At 38.3% G+C, this 20,902-nt stretch overlaps 1 protein-coding gene across 1 annotated transcript; it reads left to right on the top strand.

Annotated features, from left to right (window-relative positions):
* Positions 1 to 409: 409 nt before the first annotated feature.
* On the top strand, positions 410 to 20,595 carry sypl2a (synaptophysin-like 2a). The gene is made up of 6 exons (XM_030729423.1): positions 410 to 633; positions 803 to 877; positions 8,596 to 8,711; positions 14,875 to 15,073; positions 15,899 to 16,069; positions 18,809 to 20,595. The coding sequence occupies exons 1-6, from the start codon at positions 619 to 621 to the stop codon at positions 18,932 to 18,934; spliced, it is 702 nt and encodes a 233-aa protein (XP_030585283.1). The 5' UTR covers positions 410 to 618; the 3' UTR covers positions 18,935 to 20,595.
* Positions 20,596 to 20,902: the final 307 nt, after the last annotated feature.

Here is a 20,902-nt window from a genome sequence, read left to right as displayed (position 1 = left end):
CGGGTGTGAAAAATCTGCTAATTCAGCTATGCGGAGCTACCTGTTGCGGTGACCCTTAAAGAATAAGTGAACCGCTGAAAGTAATTTTTTTTTTTTACTTATTTGAAAGTAAATAAATAAACTCCATCAATACACCAAGACTAATTATGAACGATTTGATTACGGTGGAATACATCAAACTGACACAAGAGTGCAGCATTGCCTTTTGTTTACGTGGCCGAGATGCGCCACCTTTCGCGCGACGAATGGATGTTGAGTTTAAGTACTATCAACATTATACAGCACTGTGCAGCATTCACATTACCCTCCACCCTACCCACCACAACATTGACTGAAAGGCAATTGCGTTCTGACTTTTTAATACACTTTATTCTGAAAAGTAAAAATCGGAAGTGGTTTATATTTTACTTTGGCGAGTTTGGCGGGTGTTCAGTTGTACAGGTCTTGACAGTACCAGAGTTGACGGTTTGTGCAGGGAGGCAGCCTGACTTATTCTGCCTCCTGCTGCCAGCTCGTATGACACCATTCGAAAGCAGACTAATTTTAAGTTAGCTTTACATCCAAACTGACAAAAGTAACACCGTGACATTAACTGCTGGCTAGTTTTTACATGCTCCTATGGACACTGTTCAGGTAAGTGAGTTTGCTGAATGCTCTAGTTGACGTGAGTTCGCGTTAGCATGTGGCTATTAGAGGCTTGACTAACTAACTAGGGTAGGGCCCATTAGCTAGAAAGTGACCAACAGGTAACGACTTCGTTCACACCTGGCTAACTGTGTATTTGTGTGTCTTTGGTGCATAGAAAGCGATGTCTGGATTCTCTCTGGACCTTGGACCGTTGAAGGAACCTCTGGGATTTATTCGTGTCCTAGAATGGGTAAGCAATGTCAAAGACATGTTTTTCTACGTCAGTTATCCTCATAAGTGTGTAGTCTTCAGTCACTCAGCATTCCTATAACTGGTCATCTCAGTCCATTTATCTAAGCCCATGTACCAGTAATGAAACTAAGGTCTACAGTATTTTCAGGGAGATATTCTAGCAGTTAAATAACGGAAATGGGATGAAGAACTTTAAACTTTTCTGTTTCTGTTTTGTTGACTTGCAGCGTATGCTCAGTTTAGTCAGTTAAATTTTATCATAACACCGACCTTAAAATGTTAACCTAAACGAGGCTGTCAACCTTTACCCTTTCCATTCATAAATTCTGATGATGTGTAGAACTTGATCATACTGACAGCTAAAAGGTTACCAGGAAATTCCAAGAGTGTAGTGGGTACCTTGTGCTGTAGATCAGAGTCTTATAATAGTTAATAATTCTGGGAACCAGTTCTGTTTGATTGTTGTGTGAATGGCAGCTGCTGAGAATCGGATAGCTTGGGTTTATGTTCTGTGGCTCAGTTTAACGTGCTCCAAATATCTGAGCGTCTGTGATGGACCTTCTATTTTGAATGGACTGAATACTAAAAAAAGGAAACGGTTTAAGCTCGTCCCCTACTATGCTCGATGTTTTTAAAGCGTGGATTTGTGCAAAGTAACATACAGCAGGATATATCTGCCTCTGTTTCACTTTAGGAAGGCGAGGTAAAAGTCTGGCATCTATTTTATTTTAATGTAGAATCACTGGAAGGGTTTGCTATCAAATGTCTACCTCTCAAATGGACGATGAACTTAGTGAAATGTCAAGAAAAACCTAGCAGAATTAAACGAAATTTATGCTCCCGCAAATGTTTCCAAGTGCATACACGTTCCCGTTCAAACAACGAGCGGCGAGGGTTTACACCCAACACAGACGTGCTCCCGTGCAGTTCTCCAAAATCCCAATTGTGCATCGCTGGATGCGGATGAAGTATGCGTCTGCCGAATGCTGATTGGTTGACAAGTGTACCGGTGTTGCGCACAACAGGTGTGTTACTAAAAAGTGATCGTCTGCCAAAAAGTGATTTCCGATGTTCTTGTATGTGTGTCTGTGTTTTTTTTTTTTTGTTTGTTTGTTTGTTTTGTTTGTTTGTTTTTTAATTAACGTGTAATGTCTTTGCTTCGGTAAATACACTGTAGTGAACAGGATTTATGAAGGGCTTATACATAAAATGAAGAAATTACCTGTTTTGCAAGTATCTTTATGACTCTTTGTTATTGTATCTACGTTATAATCAATCCAGTACTTTTTGGCCACTTAAAATATCTTTATAAGACTGTAATGTTATATTTGTTGCAATTTCTGCTGCCCACTTGGGCAGATCTCTCAACACTTTTTACCCTGATAAATGCAGAATATTTCAAAGTCACTTTGTCAAAAAGTGATTGCAGCTTCTAACTTAAAACAGGAATGCTGTTCTTTTTTTCTCAGAATGACTTTATCCTTCATGACAGATATGTTTGACATATGTTTCATGAATTATAGGCCAAAAAGTCATTTGCAGCAGTTTAAATACAACCAATTATTTTTTAGCAAATACTGGAAATCATTTTTTTGGCAGGCCGTCACTTCTTTGCACAAGAAAGCCAACAGCAGCACAAGCAAGAGTGATCCACACACCGGTTGTACCACATACTTTGTACACTGCCTTCATCGGCAACAGGAGCTCTCAGCATGTAGATGTGCCATCCACGGACTGCCAGCAGACTGCGAACATGCTACCCCTGCTGAACCATAAATTCTGCTTACAGTACTGTGTAAAAGTCTTGAGCTACCTCTTACTTGTTAATACTTTGCTTCCATGGAGCCAGATATTCTCGTAATGTTTTAAAGTGACAGCTGCTGTTTTGCCACAGAAACTTATCTGCTGATTGGTGTAAATACATACTAAGATGAGTTAATGTCAACAGTTTGCCAGGTGATTTCAGAAAAAACGCCCAGCCTTGCAGTGTCCATATATATATATATATATATATATATATATATATATATATATATATATATATATGGCGTATAGATATAATAGAAAATGTAAATGGATATAATGATTTTTTTTTCGGTCTTGGCTTGACCAGAGAAATTGCAAAACCATACCTGGTGGTAATAAGCTACTAATGTAGCCATAGCTGCACTGGGGCAATCTGACAGAAGCGTGGCTGCCAGTTCACGCCTACGGCCCCCCCGACCACCACCAGACACCAACCACACAATCACTACAAGCCAAACAAACAAACAAAAAAGAAAGTGAGGAATGGCTTGTTTGTTTGTTTGTTTGTGAAGCCACTTAACACTGACCTGTGAATCATTCAAGCATCAAATGGCACCTAACTCAAGGGGTGAACCATGACTGATGGAAAGGGGGGAACCATGACAGAGTTATGCCAAATTACACAAGAGCTGGACTGAAAAATAATTGACAACAGGTCTTATTGAGTGATGAATTCAAATATGAGGTTTTTGGTTCTACACATAAATGAGCAAAGAGCCCACTTTAAATTGTATCTTTAGGCATTTTGTTATGAACAGCTTGTCAAAAAGCACATAATGTATTCCAATTTCTTTAGTTGAATCTATGAAAAATGCCAAGATAACAGTTTGATAGCCATAAAATAATGTTTTGCACCAACAGGCTGATTCCCAAATAACGTTTAGCTAATAACTTGGTATGTTTTGGGATAGTTTGTGTCTTTAAAAAAATTGTGGAAACTGGAAAAGTGGAGGACAAAATAAGCGGCAGGCCTTAAATGCTTACTTGTGGTTCCTATGATGCTTAAAAGTAGAGATGCAGGGCCTTCAGCTTTCAGGCCCCTGTTCTGTGGAACCAGCTCCCAGTTTGGATTCGGGAGACAGATGCCATCTCTATTTTTAAGATTTTATTTTTAGCCTTAAAACTTACCTTATCAAGAGGTGGACTTGCTAGTGTGTTTTGGATCTTTGTCCTGCAGCATAATCTAAGTGTGCTTGAGCTTCCGGACAACGTATGGCCATGAACTTTCAGGATTTTCTCGTACAGAACAGAATTCATGGTTCCATCAATTACGGCAAGTTGTCCAGGTTCTGAAGCAGCAAAGCAGCCCCAGACCGCCAAACTACCACCACTGTTTTTTCTTCTGATCATCTTATGAAGCACTGTTAGTTTTACTCCAGATGTAAGAGGAATCAGACCTTCTAAAAAGTTCAACTTTTGTCTCGTGAGTCTACAGAATATTTTCCCAAAAGTGTTGGGGATCATCAGGTTGTTTTCTGGCAAATGTGAGATAAGCCTTTGTGTTCTTTTTTGGTCATCAGTAGTTTCTGTCTGTCTCCCATGGATGGATGCCAGTCTCATTTTTTTTTTTTTTTTTTTTTGAATCAAGGCCTCACTTGCCTAGAGTTCACTGAGGCACTTCTTTAGATGTTCTGGGCTCTTTTGTGACCTCCTGGATGAGTTGTTGATGCGCTCTTGGAGTAATTTTCATAGGCTGGCGACAAGGTTCACCACTATTCTGTGTTTGCTTCATTTGTGAATAATGGCTCTAACTGTGGTTTGGTTGAGTCCCGAAGCCTTAGAAATTTCTTTGTAACTCTTTCCAGATTGATTAGATGTCAGTTACTTTGTTTCACAGTTCTTTATATTGGGGCATTATGTGTTGCATTTTGAGATCTTTTAGGCTACTTCACTTTGTCTGACAGGTTCCATTTAAGTGATTTCTTAATGCAGCAGGTCTGGCAGTGATCAGGTCTGGGTGTGGCTAGTGAAATTGAACTCGGTTTTCTAGAAATAGTTCTTAATCACAGTTTATTCTTGATTTAATGGGGGGGGGTTGCTTTTTCACATAGTTTTGAATAGGTTTATTTTCATAACAAATAAAGTCATTTAAAAACTGCATTTTGTATTTACTCTGTTGTATTTGTTTAACATTAAAAGGAAAAGAAAAATCAGGAAGGGCCAAATACTTTTCCATGGCATTGTATGTGTGACTGGGAAGAACAGCTTGACTCCTTCCTCTACATGCTCTTGAATATGTTTAAGTGATACTATTGAATATCAGGCTGGTGTGTATGCCACAGCTTGTAAACATGGACATTAGAACAATAGCAGCAGTTTTTTTGGTGTCAGTGTTTTGGCTCTTTTTGCAAGATTTAATTCTAAGTTACCTTTGCCTTATATCTTATACGTATGTGCCATATATGAATATAGAATTGTGTTTTAAAAGGTCCAGTCATTTGAATCAGAGCCTTGTGTCTTGCTTATCTACTCTGCCACTCCTTGAACATGAGAGGAAGGGAATGTGTCAGTCTGTAGGAGGCTGAGTGGAAACTCTGGACAGGGAATCGCTGTCCGGTGGAGGATTTATTTGGGGTATAGTCAGTTTGGCCTGGGTGAGTCAAACAGGGCTGAGATGAAAACTGAGAAATGTTGTGGAGATCCTGATATACCTGAAAGATGAAACCCATTCCTGAAAATCCTCAGTGGGCCTGATGTGTGCTAAATATTGCACTCCTTTCCTGTGTCTGTGGTTGTGGTGTTCAACTTCCTGTCTTTCCTACACTGCAGCAGGCTTTTCAGCGCTTGCTAGTGCTAATGGCCACACCTGCTAGCTAAATACTTGAGAAGACAATTACAACAGCAGTATTTCTGGGTTATCAGATATGAGCAGTTTCCTTCTGACCATATCACTTTCATTTGAAAATCACAAATCTCCTGAATGCTTGCTTGGTATTAAATTAAAGAACGCATGAGCAACACAACTCATGCACGCACGGTGTTATGCTTTGCTTCATTTTTTTTCCATCAAGCCTTAGAATTTATTAGACAATGTGCAAGTGCAACAATCAGTGAACCTGCCTGTGGGATCACTGTTATTTTAGTCCAAAGCAGTATATTGACACATCTTGTAGCTACTGTAGGCCAGTATATTGTATGAAACTGAACATGTATTACTTAAGCATTATAAGCATTTTAACAATGTTGACAAAGCTTGAATTATATGGTTCACCAAAAAAAGTCTCTATGCCATAGTAAAAAATGTTCTTCCTGCTTTCAATTTAGTGACAACTTTATAATGTTTGCCAGTTTGGGCTGTATAACACAGGGTCCAACACTACTTTTCCAGGTCGTGTCACTATAGTAGCATATAATAATCTGATCTTTAAAAATAGGATGAAACACTAGCACTTATTGTATTGTGTGCATTGTAGCTGGACAGTTATACAGTTTACTAATGTGGCACTGAAACAAGGAGGCATGGATCAGTTCACAGTTTGGTCCATACCTCTTTGTTTCGGAGCAGCTATGGCTCAGGAGGTAGAGCGGGTCATCTACCAGTCAGTGGTCCCCAGCCACTCCAGTCTGTATGTCAAAGTATCCTTGGGCATGATACTGAAACACAAATTGCCCCAGATTCATCTATCTGAGTGTGTGTGCGAATGTTAGACATGGTGCTTAGGTATAGAACAGAGAGCTTACATGAACATGTGTGTGATTGGGTCAGTGAGGCTTATTGTGTGCTTCGAGTGTTCAGAGTAGAAAACTGCTATAGAAGTACTAGTCCATTTATTTACCATTTCCTTTTTTAATGACTAGAGAATGATTGATTGATTGATTGAATCATGAACAAAAAAAATAAATAAATAAAACTCCATAATTGTTATTTACTTCCAGTCTTTTATTTATTTATATTTACATTTATGAGCTTTAAACGTTAAAGAATAGCATGCTTTACATAGGCATTAAACACTTAACTTCACAAGACTAAATACCATTTTCAAAAAGCAAATTCTAACCGGAATCATTACATATGTAACCATGGGGGTAGGAACCGGGGGTACATGTCCTTTCCAGTATTGAAGACAGGCGCATTTGTCCTACCCAAAAGTTACACCGTGGAGGAGAAAAATACTTGATTTTTAAATCACATGCTTTTATTTTGAAGGCGCAACATAGCAGCATGTCACTGCGCTCCCCCGCCCCCCTCTGAAGGGGGTGTTTGGGATGCGGAGACAGCAGCAGGAGTCAGAAACTCTTTTGAATTATGTAAAATGGTCTGTCGGGAATGTTGCCACAAATACGGCTTGTTTATAACGTCTTGTTGACAGTTTACTCACATAAATAGGATAAAATTGACTTACTGGACAAGAAGTCAATTTGCCAGCAATTTGTGGCTCCAAAAGAGAGGCAGAAAAAACATTTTGGCTCTTTTGCCTAGGCCAACGTTTTTTAACTTTTTGTGGCACCTGTTTGGCCGGTTATTAAATGCAGGGCTGTAAAGTGCAACAGCACACTGTGTTATCAGTGAGGCACACAGCTTGTCTATTAAATGTGAGCGGTATCATTTTTATTTATTTATGTTGGTTACTATTATTTTTATTGATATTTATTTTATTAGGTTTTGTTTTTGTTGGTTTTAAACTGAATAGGCATATTGTAATAGCTGTTTTTTTTTTTTTTTTTTACTTAAGGTTGATATTAAAATGTGAATAATTTGTTCATTACATTATCTGTGAGGTTTCTTTCATGTCAGAATGTTGTTTAATTAAAGAACCAGTTCTACTGCCAGTCAACCTACATAAATGCATTTTTGACCAGTATTAAATCTTTTCGACCAATAAAACATATCAAACGTTGCACTTGTGTGTGCTAATAAATAATTTTTGTGTACTGAAATATTTAGCTTGCTAGTACCAGTGCAGCCACCTGATAAAGTAAGCGTACAGCCCTAGAATGACATGGTCATTATGCTTGATAAAATATTCAAGACATTTTGTTTGGTGGTTTGCCCACGTCTTACGATTATAAAACATATACATATATAAATTATACATGCAATAATATAGGTTTATACAACACTATTTTTCAATGAAACATTTGAAAAAGAGGAAAAGAAAAGCTCAAATAGTCTTTTTTTAGTGCTTTGCTCAGAGTACAGTAATCCCTCACTTATCGCGGGTGTTACGTTCCAGGACCACTCGCGATAAGTGAAAATCCGCAAAGTAGGGACGCTATATTTATTTTAATACTTATACATTATTTTAGTAGTTATACACTATTTTAAGTTTTTATAAACCCTCCCCACACACTTATACACCAAATATATACATTACTGTACAACACGTACTACACATGTGAAGAATGAGTACCACAAAAATCCGCGAAACAGCGAAAATACTGCAGTAAATATTTTACACTAATATTGATTAAAAACCCGCGAAACAGTGAGTCTGTAAAAAGCGAACCGTGAAGTAGCGAGGGATTACTGTATTTACAGATCTGTCAGGTTTCCGATATGTGTCCCCCCCAATAGTAAACTCATTCCTACGCCCTTGTATGTAACTCATAAATTGTTTATGCCAGACAAACTTGTGATGTTAAAGGGTTAAACAAAGAGCTTTTAGCCTGAGGAAAATCACCAGCATCAGAATAAATTTTTTTTTTTTAACACGTTTGTTAATTTGTGTTTTACATCCCCAGGCATTATAAACAGTTTGGTTTATCAAAGAGTCAGAATTGATATGAACATGCATAGATTTATGTCAACTAAGGTAACAGAATTATCATGTTCAGAGGCCCAATCTATATATTGACTTTAATGTCCACTTTGTTATCCTTAAAGGTAGAACCAGGTTTAATTCCTTAAAAATATTCTGGTCAAATCAAATTAATGCCTACCCTCTGTTATTTCTTTTTCATCTTCAACAGGTCTTTGCAGTCTTTGCTTTTGCCACCACTGGAGGTTACTCGGGGACAACTCACTTCACAGTCAGTTGCCAAGGCAAAGACCTCATTGCAAGGGCTTTTTTTGGCTACCCATTCAGGTACTCAAGAACACTAGCACACTCCAGTCATACTAGTCTTTGATGCCCTACTAGTTCCAATACTGCTACCCATATTAAAATGCAAACTCCAGTTAGAGCATGCTCTTCTTTTTTTTTTAGAGGGAAAACACATCTGTGGTTTACTGTGATAATGTAGTAGAAAACACACTTTCACAGTACTGACCGACTTGCAATGTTAATGCTATCCGAGAACTGCAAAAGCTTAAAATGACAATTTGATTGCAGACCAGACTCAACCAGACTAAACAGTGTTTGATATATGGTGAATAGTCTGTATTGCTGTGTCCAATCAAACAGGGAATGTCCATACAGACAGGTTCTGATATATATTTGAGAGTGACAAATTTTTCATAATGTTGGTACACCACCACAGTGCTTTTGAAATGTAGCAGGCAACATGAGATTGATGTGTAGATTTAAATCTTCAGTTCAAAGAGTTGTCCCAGAATCTTTTTTTTTCTGTTTGTTTTAATGGGCTTTTTTTTGTGTCCCAACACATAGCCTTTACTTGGCAAACCATCTAGGTTCTTTGTGCAAAATTGATCACCTCACTCTTATTTTCAATGTTCAGAAGGCGCTCACCAACTAGCCTCAGCCCTAACCAGCTAATGTTTGTTGTTCTATTTTCAAAAGTGACTTGACTGTTTCTAAATGATCTAGTCAAATGTCAGTTTCTGTGAGCTGCTAAGTACTAGCAGTGTTACAGTCCTCAGTTTGAATTTTACATTCTTTATTTATGTCAGAATGAAGTACAGTAGTAAGTGGGTAAATATTACCAAATCATCCTGGTAATGACTTGGTTTCATAATAAATACCTTCATGACAAGTGCTGTGAATTATTATTATTTTATTTATTTATTTATTTATTTTTTTGGTTAACTCGTTGACTCTTCTTAATTCACAGACTCTTAGCCAGAGGTGGCAAACGTGCAGAAATTAGAAGTACAAATACTTGTGTTAAAAAATACTCTAGTAAAAGTTGAAGTACTAATTCACCTTCTTTACTGAAGTAAAAGTGCAAAAGTACAGGCTCTGAAATGTACATAAAGTAAGAAAATAAAAGTAGCTCTTTGGAGGAAATTTCTACCAGCTATTTTTGTGCAAAGCTAACTGAACCTTGTGTTATATTAATGCAATAATAAAACAATATTATTACATGAGAATACAAACTCAATCTAAATTCTATTTCTAATGAATGCACTCAGCTTGAACACTGTTATGTAGAACATGAGCAGAGAAAAAGAAAGGGTGTGGCCCACGGGCCGTAGTTTGCCCACCCCTGTTGTAACGGGTGACTCTGCCTGACCTGAACAAGAAAATGAGTACAGTCAGGGGTTACAGTGGGATTCAGCTGGTGGGGGAACTCTAAGACAGGTTGTAGTGGCTCAGCATGGGGTAAAGAATCATAGCTCAATAATTTCTATTGTGATCTCCAGTAGATTTTCTTTGTGCCAGGCTGTGATCAGCTGACCTGTGCTGCTGCTGCACTGTGTGGATTTACACAACTGAATTCAACAAGATGTAACCCAATATTTCATAAGCTATCTTGGCTGATTTCCATCCCCTACACAGACAGCATACTCTTTATACTGTCTTTATACTTTGGAGCTGGTATAAAGGTTGAATTCAGTGAATGAATCAAAGCATCAGCAACTAAAATTCAAACTAATCTCTGCTACACTTGATGTTACCAGTAACTCTGACCATGAACACCACAGCTGCTGTGCACCAGTCCAGCACAGAGCTTTACTGTAGATTCACCACAGTACAGCCAGCTAAAATGTTTATCCTGCACTAAACTGCAGTATTTTAAATAACACAAAGTTAGTCTACCTCAGTTTGTTTTGCAGGACATTTCACAATACGAAAAACATCAACTTCACACCATATACAGATCCAAGATCTGATTTAAAAATGTAAGCTTTAAATGTCCAGTTTATCAGATCCCACTGAGCAGTCCGTGCCTTTCACTCTAACCTCTCCTCTTCCTCTCCTGTCCTCTTTCTTCCATCTTTCTCCATCCCCGAGTGAACTTCTTTCATATTATTTTCTCTCCCTGGAAACACAGCAGCTGTTCCTTTAGCTTGCAGACACACTGTGTGACAAACTGCAGACACTTTGTGTGTTTGCTGCTATTTGTTGAGCATTTAGAAAAGTTGTACAGTTGTCCCTCAGTATATCGTGGTTCACTTCAGTGATATAGTGAAGGACCTCTGAGGACCACACCTCTGCTCTTATCTTTGTACACCCTAAATTAAAAACTAAAAAAAAAAACATTTCTTTCTTATCTATCTGATAAAATAATTATAGTGGGTTATTTTTAACATCTACGTAGATGCTGAAAATGACACCCTCAGTCTATTAGGCTTAATTGGCATCTCTCAAAATGTAAATGAACTATTCATGATTTATTAAAGAAAATAATAACAACCCCAGGTTTTGTTTCAGCACCAGGGTTCTAGCCAGTGGTTGATCGCCGGGCTGTGGATTTCACCAGTTTGCTATCTGAACTCTTCTATCACTGCAATTAGCATACATGTGTGCACCCCTCGCACTCCCCCTTGTTGCAAATCCCAGGCTCATATTTTCTCTCACTGGACATATTTTCTCTTGCTAAATCACTTCACTATAGTATTTTTTTTTAAAGGGCCTCAGAAAAATATTGGCAGGTACCCTGGTCATGTAGCTGGAACGGGTAAGAAACCGGAATACCATATAAGCAGGGGGGCAGATAAAGGGAAGGATAAGGGAAACGGTGAGCCACAAAGCACAGCTGGCAAGATCCATCCACCCCCACCCATTCCCCAGTCACACTGTCCACACCGCCACCGTGACACCCCCCACCAGGGCAGGGACCAGACCCCACCAGAATCTTTTGCATGTGTGTGCTAAGCTAGTGTTGTGCATTAAAAGAAGTGTGACAAGTGAAGCCAATCTGACCCGGCGGGAGACCAGGGGGCAAAGGCAGAGTCAACCCCCCCCCCGGAACCAGGGGAAGCCCCAGCCCCCCGCAGACCAGCAGGGGCAGGGGAGAGTGAAGAAGGGGTGTGAAGGCAGGCACAGAAGACCTGCCCAAGGATCCCCAGAGGGGCAGAAATCATGGCGAGGGGATAGGGCTGACAGTGCAGAGGGTAATGATACAGCCAAGAACAGATCAAGGGTGAGGTGAAAGCAAGAGACCGCAGAGAGGTGGAGCAACCAAGGAGAGGGGCAGGGGAAGGGATCATGCCCACCATATACATGGCCAGGCTCCATGCGTCCAATCACCTAGAGGCCATCTTGTACCAGACAAAGGCAACCACGGTCAGCCATTTCAACCTTCCCCCCAACCCCAGTTTGTTTGTTATACACAGAGTTGAAATCTCTTTTATAAATGTAGGTGGTTGTAAAGGGCTGTTAAGCGTAGGAAATCTTTTCTTAATTTAATTCTTTAATTGCTGGTAGGAAAAAAAATTTCTGTTACCTAATCCAGATTTTTTAAAACTAGTTTATAGCTGATATGAATTTATCATCTTGAAAGAGGTGATGGAGGTCTGTGATTCCTTTCTGTTCCCATGATTTTAAGTGCACAGTTGCTCTGTTAATCTGCAAATCTGGGTTGTGCCATAGTGGAGAGAGCCTACAGGGTTCCATTCGCGAATTTGTAATCTCAAGGGTTTTCCACTAGGCTGTCAAGGTAGAGGAGATCGACAGGTTTTTGAAACAGTTGTGGCGTTTAATAAAGCAGTAATAAAGGGGAGGTCTGGAAGTTTAATGTTGTTACAATCTGATTGTTCTAATTATATCCAAGAACTGTGGGCTTCATTTGGGTGAATCTATTTGATAATTTGATAATATATTGTATCTGGTTAGCTAAATAGTAGTACAAAAAATTAGGTGCCTCCAAACCTTCTTTACTTTTTGAGTAGAAAGACAAATTTTAGCTTTCTTACTTTTCCAGTAGAACTTTATGATGCTAGAGCCTAGCAATTGAAACCATTTGGATGTAGGTTTGAATGGAATCATTGAGAAAAAAATCATTAATTTGGGATCAAACTTTCATTTTTATAGTAGCTATTTTTCCTACTAAGGAAATGGGAAGATTATTCCAGCGTTTTATGTTGCTGATAATTTTATCCAAAAGTTTAAGTGGAGCAAATCTATTAATTTAGAGGAAAACATATACTTTGAACATTTCTGGAGCAGGCTTCATCTCAGCATAATGTGAGGTTTAATTCAAAATAAGCTGTTAAAACAAGTATAACACATTTCTACATCAAGGAATAAAAATGAGCGACAGATTCATTTCCAAATATAGTGACAGCTGTCCAGTGAGACATTAAAGTTAAATAAAACTATCCAGTTATGAAGCTTAACTTTAACCTCAGCCATGATTTGCTCAGGAACAAATGAAACACTGAAATAAACCAATCATCAAATGTTAGATATCATCTGACTTATATTTCATGTTGACTTTCACTCTGTGGCGAAAGCCAGCGATGTGCCCGGAGACAGGCGTTCTTGCTGGGTATATTGAGCCTTGATTGCCCAGTTAGATGACAACTGGTGAGGCTGTTAGACTAGCGGAACCAACATTTCTGAAAACATCAGAGCACTTTTACAAATGGGCAATATCTTGATAAATCAAGCAGATATTTAAGGTTTGTGCATCTACAGTCTTATAAACATCCTAAGATTATTTTGTGTCACAGAAACATTCATCTTTGAAACTTTACTTACAGTTTTGGCTGCTCTTCTCCACCATTACCATTTTTGAGTTTCATTTAAGATTTATTCTGGGATCCTTGTCTGCACCAAATACACACAACTCACCACCCGATGCATCCTTGATAAAATGGGCAGACTAAGAGTACATCCAGATATTGGGTGTGTCTCAGTTCAGGGTCTGCATCCTTATAAAGACACATTTTAAGACCGATTACGTCACAACCAGACAATGAAGGTTGTCCCATTTATGGTCCCAATTCTAAGACACCTCCAAATGCAGCCCACAAATGTACTGAAAAGAAACCTGGGGTTGTTCTTATTTTCTTCAATTAGTGATGAATAGTAAGATGTCCTAACTTTACAGAGGGCTTGTTTTATTAGAGCAACAAACTCTTTTTCCAGGCTAAACAAACATCTTCTAAATTAGTGAGCCGTCATTCCCTCTCCAGCTTATGGGTTATCTTTAATCTTTACAGCTTTAAGCTGTGCATTTGTGAATTATACCAGGTAGTCAGGCACTTCTGATTTGAGGCTTTGAGGCTTGTACTGTAATAAAACTTATTCCCCACTACTATGTAATCCATTAAAGTAAATTTAAGTGTTATTAAGAAATGATCAGACAGGAGGGGGCTTTCAGGAAATATTGTTAATTCTTCAGTTTCTATGTCATATGTCAGGACAAGATCCAGAGTATGATTAAAGTGGTATTATTAAATAAATATCCGCCACTACCTTCAAATGTGGCCTTCGAAGGATGCAGCCCCTGAATTGGGACACACCCATTGGTTTGATGTGTACTTTGAATTGAAACCATACTTGTGCTGCAGCTGATGACATTTCACATGTCCACACAAGTGCACATGCTTAATAAGAAACGGCCTTTTTTTCTTTCTTGATTGTTTATTGATAAAAATTCCAGTCCACTGCAGTTTGACTGTATCACTAATCAGTCATCTCGGTAAAGTATTTTAAAAGTGGCCTTTTAGTGTTTAGCCTTTTTGTTCCCTTTCTTTGCTGGGCTTTTAGAGCATTTCTTGGCATGTAACTACAACCTGAAACAGTGCAAGACAGGGGAGAATGTAGTATATCAGCTGAGTGTACATGCACATCCTCATAAAAAAAACAAAACAAAACAAAAAACTAAAGTGGAACCACACTGTTCCTTTAATGAAAAAACTCTTATTTATAAGAAACTTGTCAATTTCCAAAGTTTCAATCCCTCTAAAATATCTGTATGATGGAGCTGAGATCTAGTTAGATCATTTACTTTTTGAGTCTTTTGTCTCTGAATCCTTTCATAATCTTTCCTTTTGCATTCCTTTGATGGAAGTGTAACCCAGGTGAGGACTAGTTTTCTCTGAATTCACACATTACAAAAACAGGTTTCAGCAGAAGAGCTGGTGAAGGTGCCTTCTTCCTCTCCAATTGTCCTCAGGTTGGCAGCACACCCGTATAGTATACCGTTATGTAACGAGTCTTCATCCAATAACACCTACCTGCAGGGTGACTTCTCCTCTTCAGCAGAGTTCTTTGTGTGTGTTGGTGTGTTTGCGTTCCTTTATTGCACCGCCACACTCATACTCTACCTGGGCTACCAGACTGTCTACCATCAGACCACCCGTGGTCCCATCATAGTGAGTACATATCTTGTACAGCAATGTTTGTGTGAGCGGTACATCAAAGTAACATCCACATGAATACCAGAACCCAAGGTTTACCAGTAAAACACCGAATAGTGACAAGACAACTGGGGCTATTTGCTTCACCTGTCAGTGGTTTTAATGTTGCGGCTGATGGGTGTAAAGTAAAAATCAGGGAAGTTTTGTCCTCCTTGATGGTCACTGGTTAAAATGTTTGCTTTGCTGTGGCAAATAAACTAATAATGCCATCCCTTGTGTAACCCTGAACACCAATATTGAGGCACAGAAAATTCTGCACAGATCAGGGCAGTTCAAAATAAACAAATACAGTAATCCCTCACTTATCGCGGGTGTTACATTCCAGGACCACCCGCGATAAGTGAAAATCCGCAAAGTAGAAACGCTATATTTATTTTAATACTTATACATTATTTTAGTAGTTATAGATTTTATAAACCCTCCCCACACACTTATACACCAAATATATACATTACTGTAAACACGTACTTCGCATGTGAAGAATGAGTACCGCAAAAATCCGCGAAAATACCGCAATAAATAGTTTACACTAATATTGATTGAAAACCCACGAAACAGCGAGTCCGCAAAAAGCGAACCGTGAGGTAGCGAGGCATTACTGTACCCAAAGATAAGAACTATACTTCTATAGCAGTTATGTAATTGAGCTTTTGTTCTTGACATTACAGCACACTCGTTTTATAAATCACAAAATTTTAACAATACTACATCAACTAACATGTTTTGAGTATTCCTGCGATGTGTATGTAAATGCTTAGCATTTATGTTTCCATCTGATAGGACCTGCTGCTGACTGCTGCCTTTGCCTTCCTGTGGCTCGTGTCCTCCTCAGCCTGGGGCAAAGGCCTAACTGATGTTAAATATGCCACTGACCCCTACCACCTAGTGGAGTGGTGCGATTACTGTAAACCAGGAGATTCTCCTTCAATGGGCCGCCTCAACGCCTCTGTGGTAAGTCTTAAATTTAAAGTTAAAATTTAGAATATCATTGTCTTTGAGAATTTAGGAGAGATTTAGGAGCTGCAGAGCTTGTTTGCAGATGGTGCAAATACCACAAAGCCGTGTATTTAAAATGATTTATTTTATGTAAACTGGAATTTCTCTTTCCTAACTTTCTTGACTTGTCATATCAGTCTTTATAGTAATTCAAGTAGTCAATCATGGGTCTCTAATACAGTGCAGATTATTTATGTGAAATCTACATGAAGCTGCTTTGCCACAGCATCGGGATGGTTTTCCATAGATACACTCAGACTTTGATAACCCATAATTTATCTTTGCAACGAGGCTGCATTCACAGTTTTTAAAGGCTTGTGAAGATAATACCATGTGTAATGTTCTGGTAAAAGTTTAAAAAGCAAGTGAAATTTGTATTTAAGTTTTTCTTGAAAGAATTTTGAGCAGAAATGTCTCTGTTTTTGTATAAAAGGCTTTGCTCCAATAATGTTGCTGTCACTTTCTGTTTTGAATCACATCTAAAGAACATCAATACCTGTATTGTTATTTTGCAATGACACTGAAGCAAAGCTGCTGGAGCAGTTTGACATTTCAACTTGGAAAGTCAAAACAGCCCCACCAATCCTGACTTCACAGTCCAAGATGGTGGCTGTGCACATAAACAGTAGTAAAACTATAAAATTGTAATCTGTACTGACACTGTTGTGTGTCTGTGACTGCCACATGCAGAGAGCATTGACCGGGCTCTATCCGTGAATGTGGGGCAGCATTGTGTGCAAGAAAATAACAAGTATTGCGCTGTATTGGTAGCTTGATAAGCAGGAAAACTAATCTTTATTTTCCCCCTTGCTTTTCTGACTTAAGTTCTTAAGTTGGGTTGGTGGGGCAGCTCTGACTATCCAAGTTGGAAATCTGAAAATTTCTGATGGGTATTGCATCTTAATTTATTTTATTTAATTGTTCAGTGTGTAACAGAGAGTTAAACTCTGTGGATTAAAAATGTTGCTCAAGTTCATATGCATGTGAAGGCAGACGAGCCTTGTGGCAATACAGTTTATTTTGCTAGGAAGCAGGTACAGTGATTTATTTAAACATGTGCAGACATATATGGAAATATAGTATATAAGGCAAAAACAGAGTTTGTACAATTCTAACGAGCTTGAAAGTCAATATTTGGTATGACTACCTTTATTCTTCAACACAGCCTGACTTCTCTTAGGCAGTTTCTTTGTCATTTTGTTAAGTAGTCTTCAGGAATAGTCCTCCAGACTTCTTTAAGGACATTCCAATGCTTTTCTTGGCTGCCTTTTGTTGTGTTGTCTGTCAAGATGATTCCACACTACTTCAGTAATGTTGAGGTCTGGGCTCTAAAGAGGCCAATCCATGACTGATTGTGTTCCACTGTGATTATTTTATTTTTTTGGTTGGTTCCATTCAGGTATGCTTTTACTGTATTGGCATTGTTTTTGGGATCATTGTCCTGGAGCAAAATGAAGTATTTGCCAATCATTCCAGATGGTATTGCATGGTGGATCAAAATCTGATAGTACTTTTTTTTGTTCATAATTCCATCAGTTTTGACAAGATTCCCAACACCACTGGCTGAAATGCAACCCCAAACAATGACAAAGCCTCCATTGTGTTTTGCAGATGGTTGTAGACACTCACTGTTGTACTTCTCTTTTTACCTCCTCTATACGATTTGATGATGATATGAACTAAAAATTTCATATTTGGTTTCATCACTCCAGAAGAGCTGTTGCAACTGATTTTCAGTTGAGTTTTTGTGTAATTTGCCATACCTCAGACTTTTCTCCCTGTTTCCCTTCCTTAAGAATGGCTTCTTTACAGCCACCCTTCCAATGAGACATTTCTGATGAGGCTTTAGCAAACAGTAGATGGATCAACTGAGGCCTAGGTGCATCTCTCAGGTCCTGTGTCAGGTCTTGGCTGTGTTTTTTTTTACCTGTTTCTTAAGGACATGACTTTCTGATGCTGTTCATCTGCTGTAGATAGTTTTTCTTCTTCTTCTTCAGCCTAACCCCTTTTGTCCTCTACTTGTCCAGTTTCCTTAAATTTTTTTAAGGACATATTGCATACCATGCTGAGAAATGCCAAGTTTTTGGCTAATAGCTGTTGGGGAATCACTTTATTTGTTCAAAAATTAATATTTTATGCTTGTCAAACAGTGTTTATCATAGATTCAACTAAAGAAATGGAAACAAATTGTTTAAATTTATGACAGGATGCTAGAAACAAAATGCTAAAGATACTAACTGAAATTGGTTATTTGCTAAGTTTTCTGTTATGTATTTACACAACACTGGTTCATCCCTTAAGATCAGTGCCTTTTTATGCTTGAATAATTAAAAAAAATAAAATTCTACTTAAAATGGTCAGCTACAAGGACTGGACTGAAAATGAGTGAAAAGTAGCCAATGTCTAAAGAAAAACTTTGATAGGCCTTTCGAAAGCCTGGAGAACTACTGCTCAAGATCACTTTAAAAAATTACAGAAAGGCTGGCTGCTTGGAAAACAAAATATAAAGTAATGAGGGGTGATTTTAAACTTTCGCATAGTACTGTATATATAGCTTAATAAATAAATGTAATGTAGTTTAATGCAGCCCTATTGGAAACCACAAATCACCCTCAGAAAGATGATTAAGCACTACTTTATACATTCTGTTTACAGAATCTCATTTGTCGCTTCTGTTTTCATGTCTTCCCACAGATTTTTGGCTTTTTGAACATGATCCTGTGGGCAGGTAACTGCTGGTTCATTTACAAGGAGACTTCCTTCCACAAGGATCCTGCCCCACCAGCCACTATGGAGGAAGGTGGAGCTCCAGGGCCCTAATCATATCATTGAAGGCTTTCCAGCATAGCCATATACCTACAGAGAAATGCTTTATGTCCCACACTGATCTACAGAAATACAAACAAAAGGAGGCAAATTGACCCACCCCCACCTCCAATGTGTAAACCTCAAATTCTTTGTATGTGGTGTTGAAGGCAGCAAGCCTGCAGTGCATTTGTTATCCTTTTGGGGAACCACCAGTAATGAAATTGTGATGTAAGACACCCGAATCTCATTTTGTCTGTGGGTGAGAGAAAAGGCAAAGCAAGACAGGCCTCCCATCCAATAAAAAACAGCATTGGCTTAAGAAACATCCAGAAGCACACATTTAGGTGGAAGCAACATTCTTTATGAGGAGAAATCCAACAGGATCCCACTCTTCTTCTGCCTAAACATGTCTGTCACTTAGTTTTTATTAGGTGAGCCATGGCCAAAAAGTCAAAATATGTGAAAGGTTCATTTCTTCCAGTTATGGAAGAAACTGATAGCAGAACAAGGAGATTCCCCCATTTCTGCACCCTGCATCTGAGGCACCTGACCACCTGATAACACATTGAAGCTGCAGTCTCAACACGCATTGATAATTCTGCTTTATTATTTAAAAGAGACACTAAGTAAAAAAAATAACACTACAGTCTGCTGCATTTATCTGTACTTGAAAAGGGTAAGCAAGCTATTATTTTGAAAGTTTCTTCATGTTGTGAAGGTATTTTTATTTTCAGTCAGTATCTGGAACAATAGAAGCTCTCTCCAGGTTTACTCCAGAAGCGTGAGGAACTAAACTGTGTTTAGTTCCCGTTTGATCGCAGTGTTACATAGACTGCTCTATAACACTAAGACTCACCTTTGTTTGAACTATCTTTTGTGAAAGGTAATCTGCAGTAACATTATTTATATATAATTCCCGTGTATTTTTGTCTACATCAACTGGTCCATTGCATATTTTTCTTGTTTATTTTTACCCCAAAGTTTCATTGCACAGCTTTTGTTTGTTTTCCTTTCTCTCTGTGTGTGTGTGTGTGTGTGTGTGTGTGTGTGTGTGTGTGTGTGTGTGTGTGTGTGTGTGTGTGTGTGGGTGTGTGTGTAGGTGTAGGTGTAGTTGTAAAACCAATTTTCAGTTAAACTGTTTTTACTGAGTTACTTTAGGCTTAATCTTGTTAGGACAAATAGTTGCAATCAACAGAAAAGACTAAATGTGGTTGTCAGTCTGCGTCAGCCTATGGTTTTACTCAACATGCCAACAGCCTGTGTCATACATTATAAACACCTACAGTTGTTTTAAGTCACTGAAACTGACATGTTGACTATGTGCATTGTGCTAAATTGAATCTAATGATCTCTATGAAGAACCTTATAGATTTCTGTCCTGTTGCTTCTGCAGGGGATATATGTTTGAGTCACTATAAGTAGAGTAATATATATTGAACAAATCATGCTGAAATTATACACAAATTTAGCAAGATCTTTTTTTACGAGATTAATTTGAGGACAGGGTTTATGGAATGCACTGTTGACACTGAACTTTGTGTTTTATGCTTTGTGCAAAAAGAAAAATGCTTATCTGTACTGACATTTGTAAAACATGAGAGCTGCAACTTCTGTGTTTTGTGGTGATGGGAAGTTATTAATTGATTGAAGACATTAAAGTGGAAAAAATAATAAAACACACTATGACATAAGAATTCAGATTCCCTTATTGCCATTCAGTCAATACATCACAGATGCATTGCTCAACAAAATTATGAGCACAAAAAAAGAACACAACACAAAAAAATCACAATAAAAACAACCAAGTTAAAACCCTTGTGCAACTCTCTGTTACACACTGAACAATTAAATAAAATAAATTAAGATGGTATTGCACTGTATAAGAACATTAAGTAAATACAGTATATACAAAATAATCTGTAAGGCTGAGGACTGCTCAGCAATTATGATCTTCATCTGAATTTAACAGTCTGACGGTTG

The sequence above is a fragment of the Archocentrus centrarchus genome, chromosome 5, assembly GCF_007364275.1.
Source record: "Archocentrus centrarchus isolate MPI-CPG fArcCen1 chromosome 5, fArcCen1, whole genome shotgun sequence".
NCBI lineage: Eukaryota > Metazoa > Chordata > Actinopteri > Cichliformes > Cichlidae > Archocentrus > Archocentrus centrarchus.
Note: the sequence above shows the minus strand (reverse complement) of the source record. Positions and strands in the feature narration are given on the sequence as shown.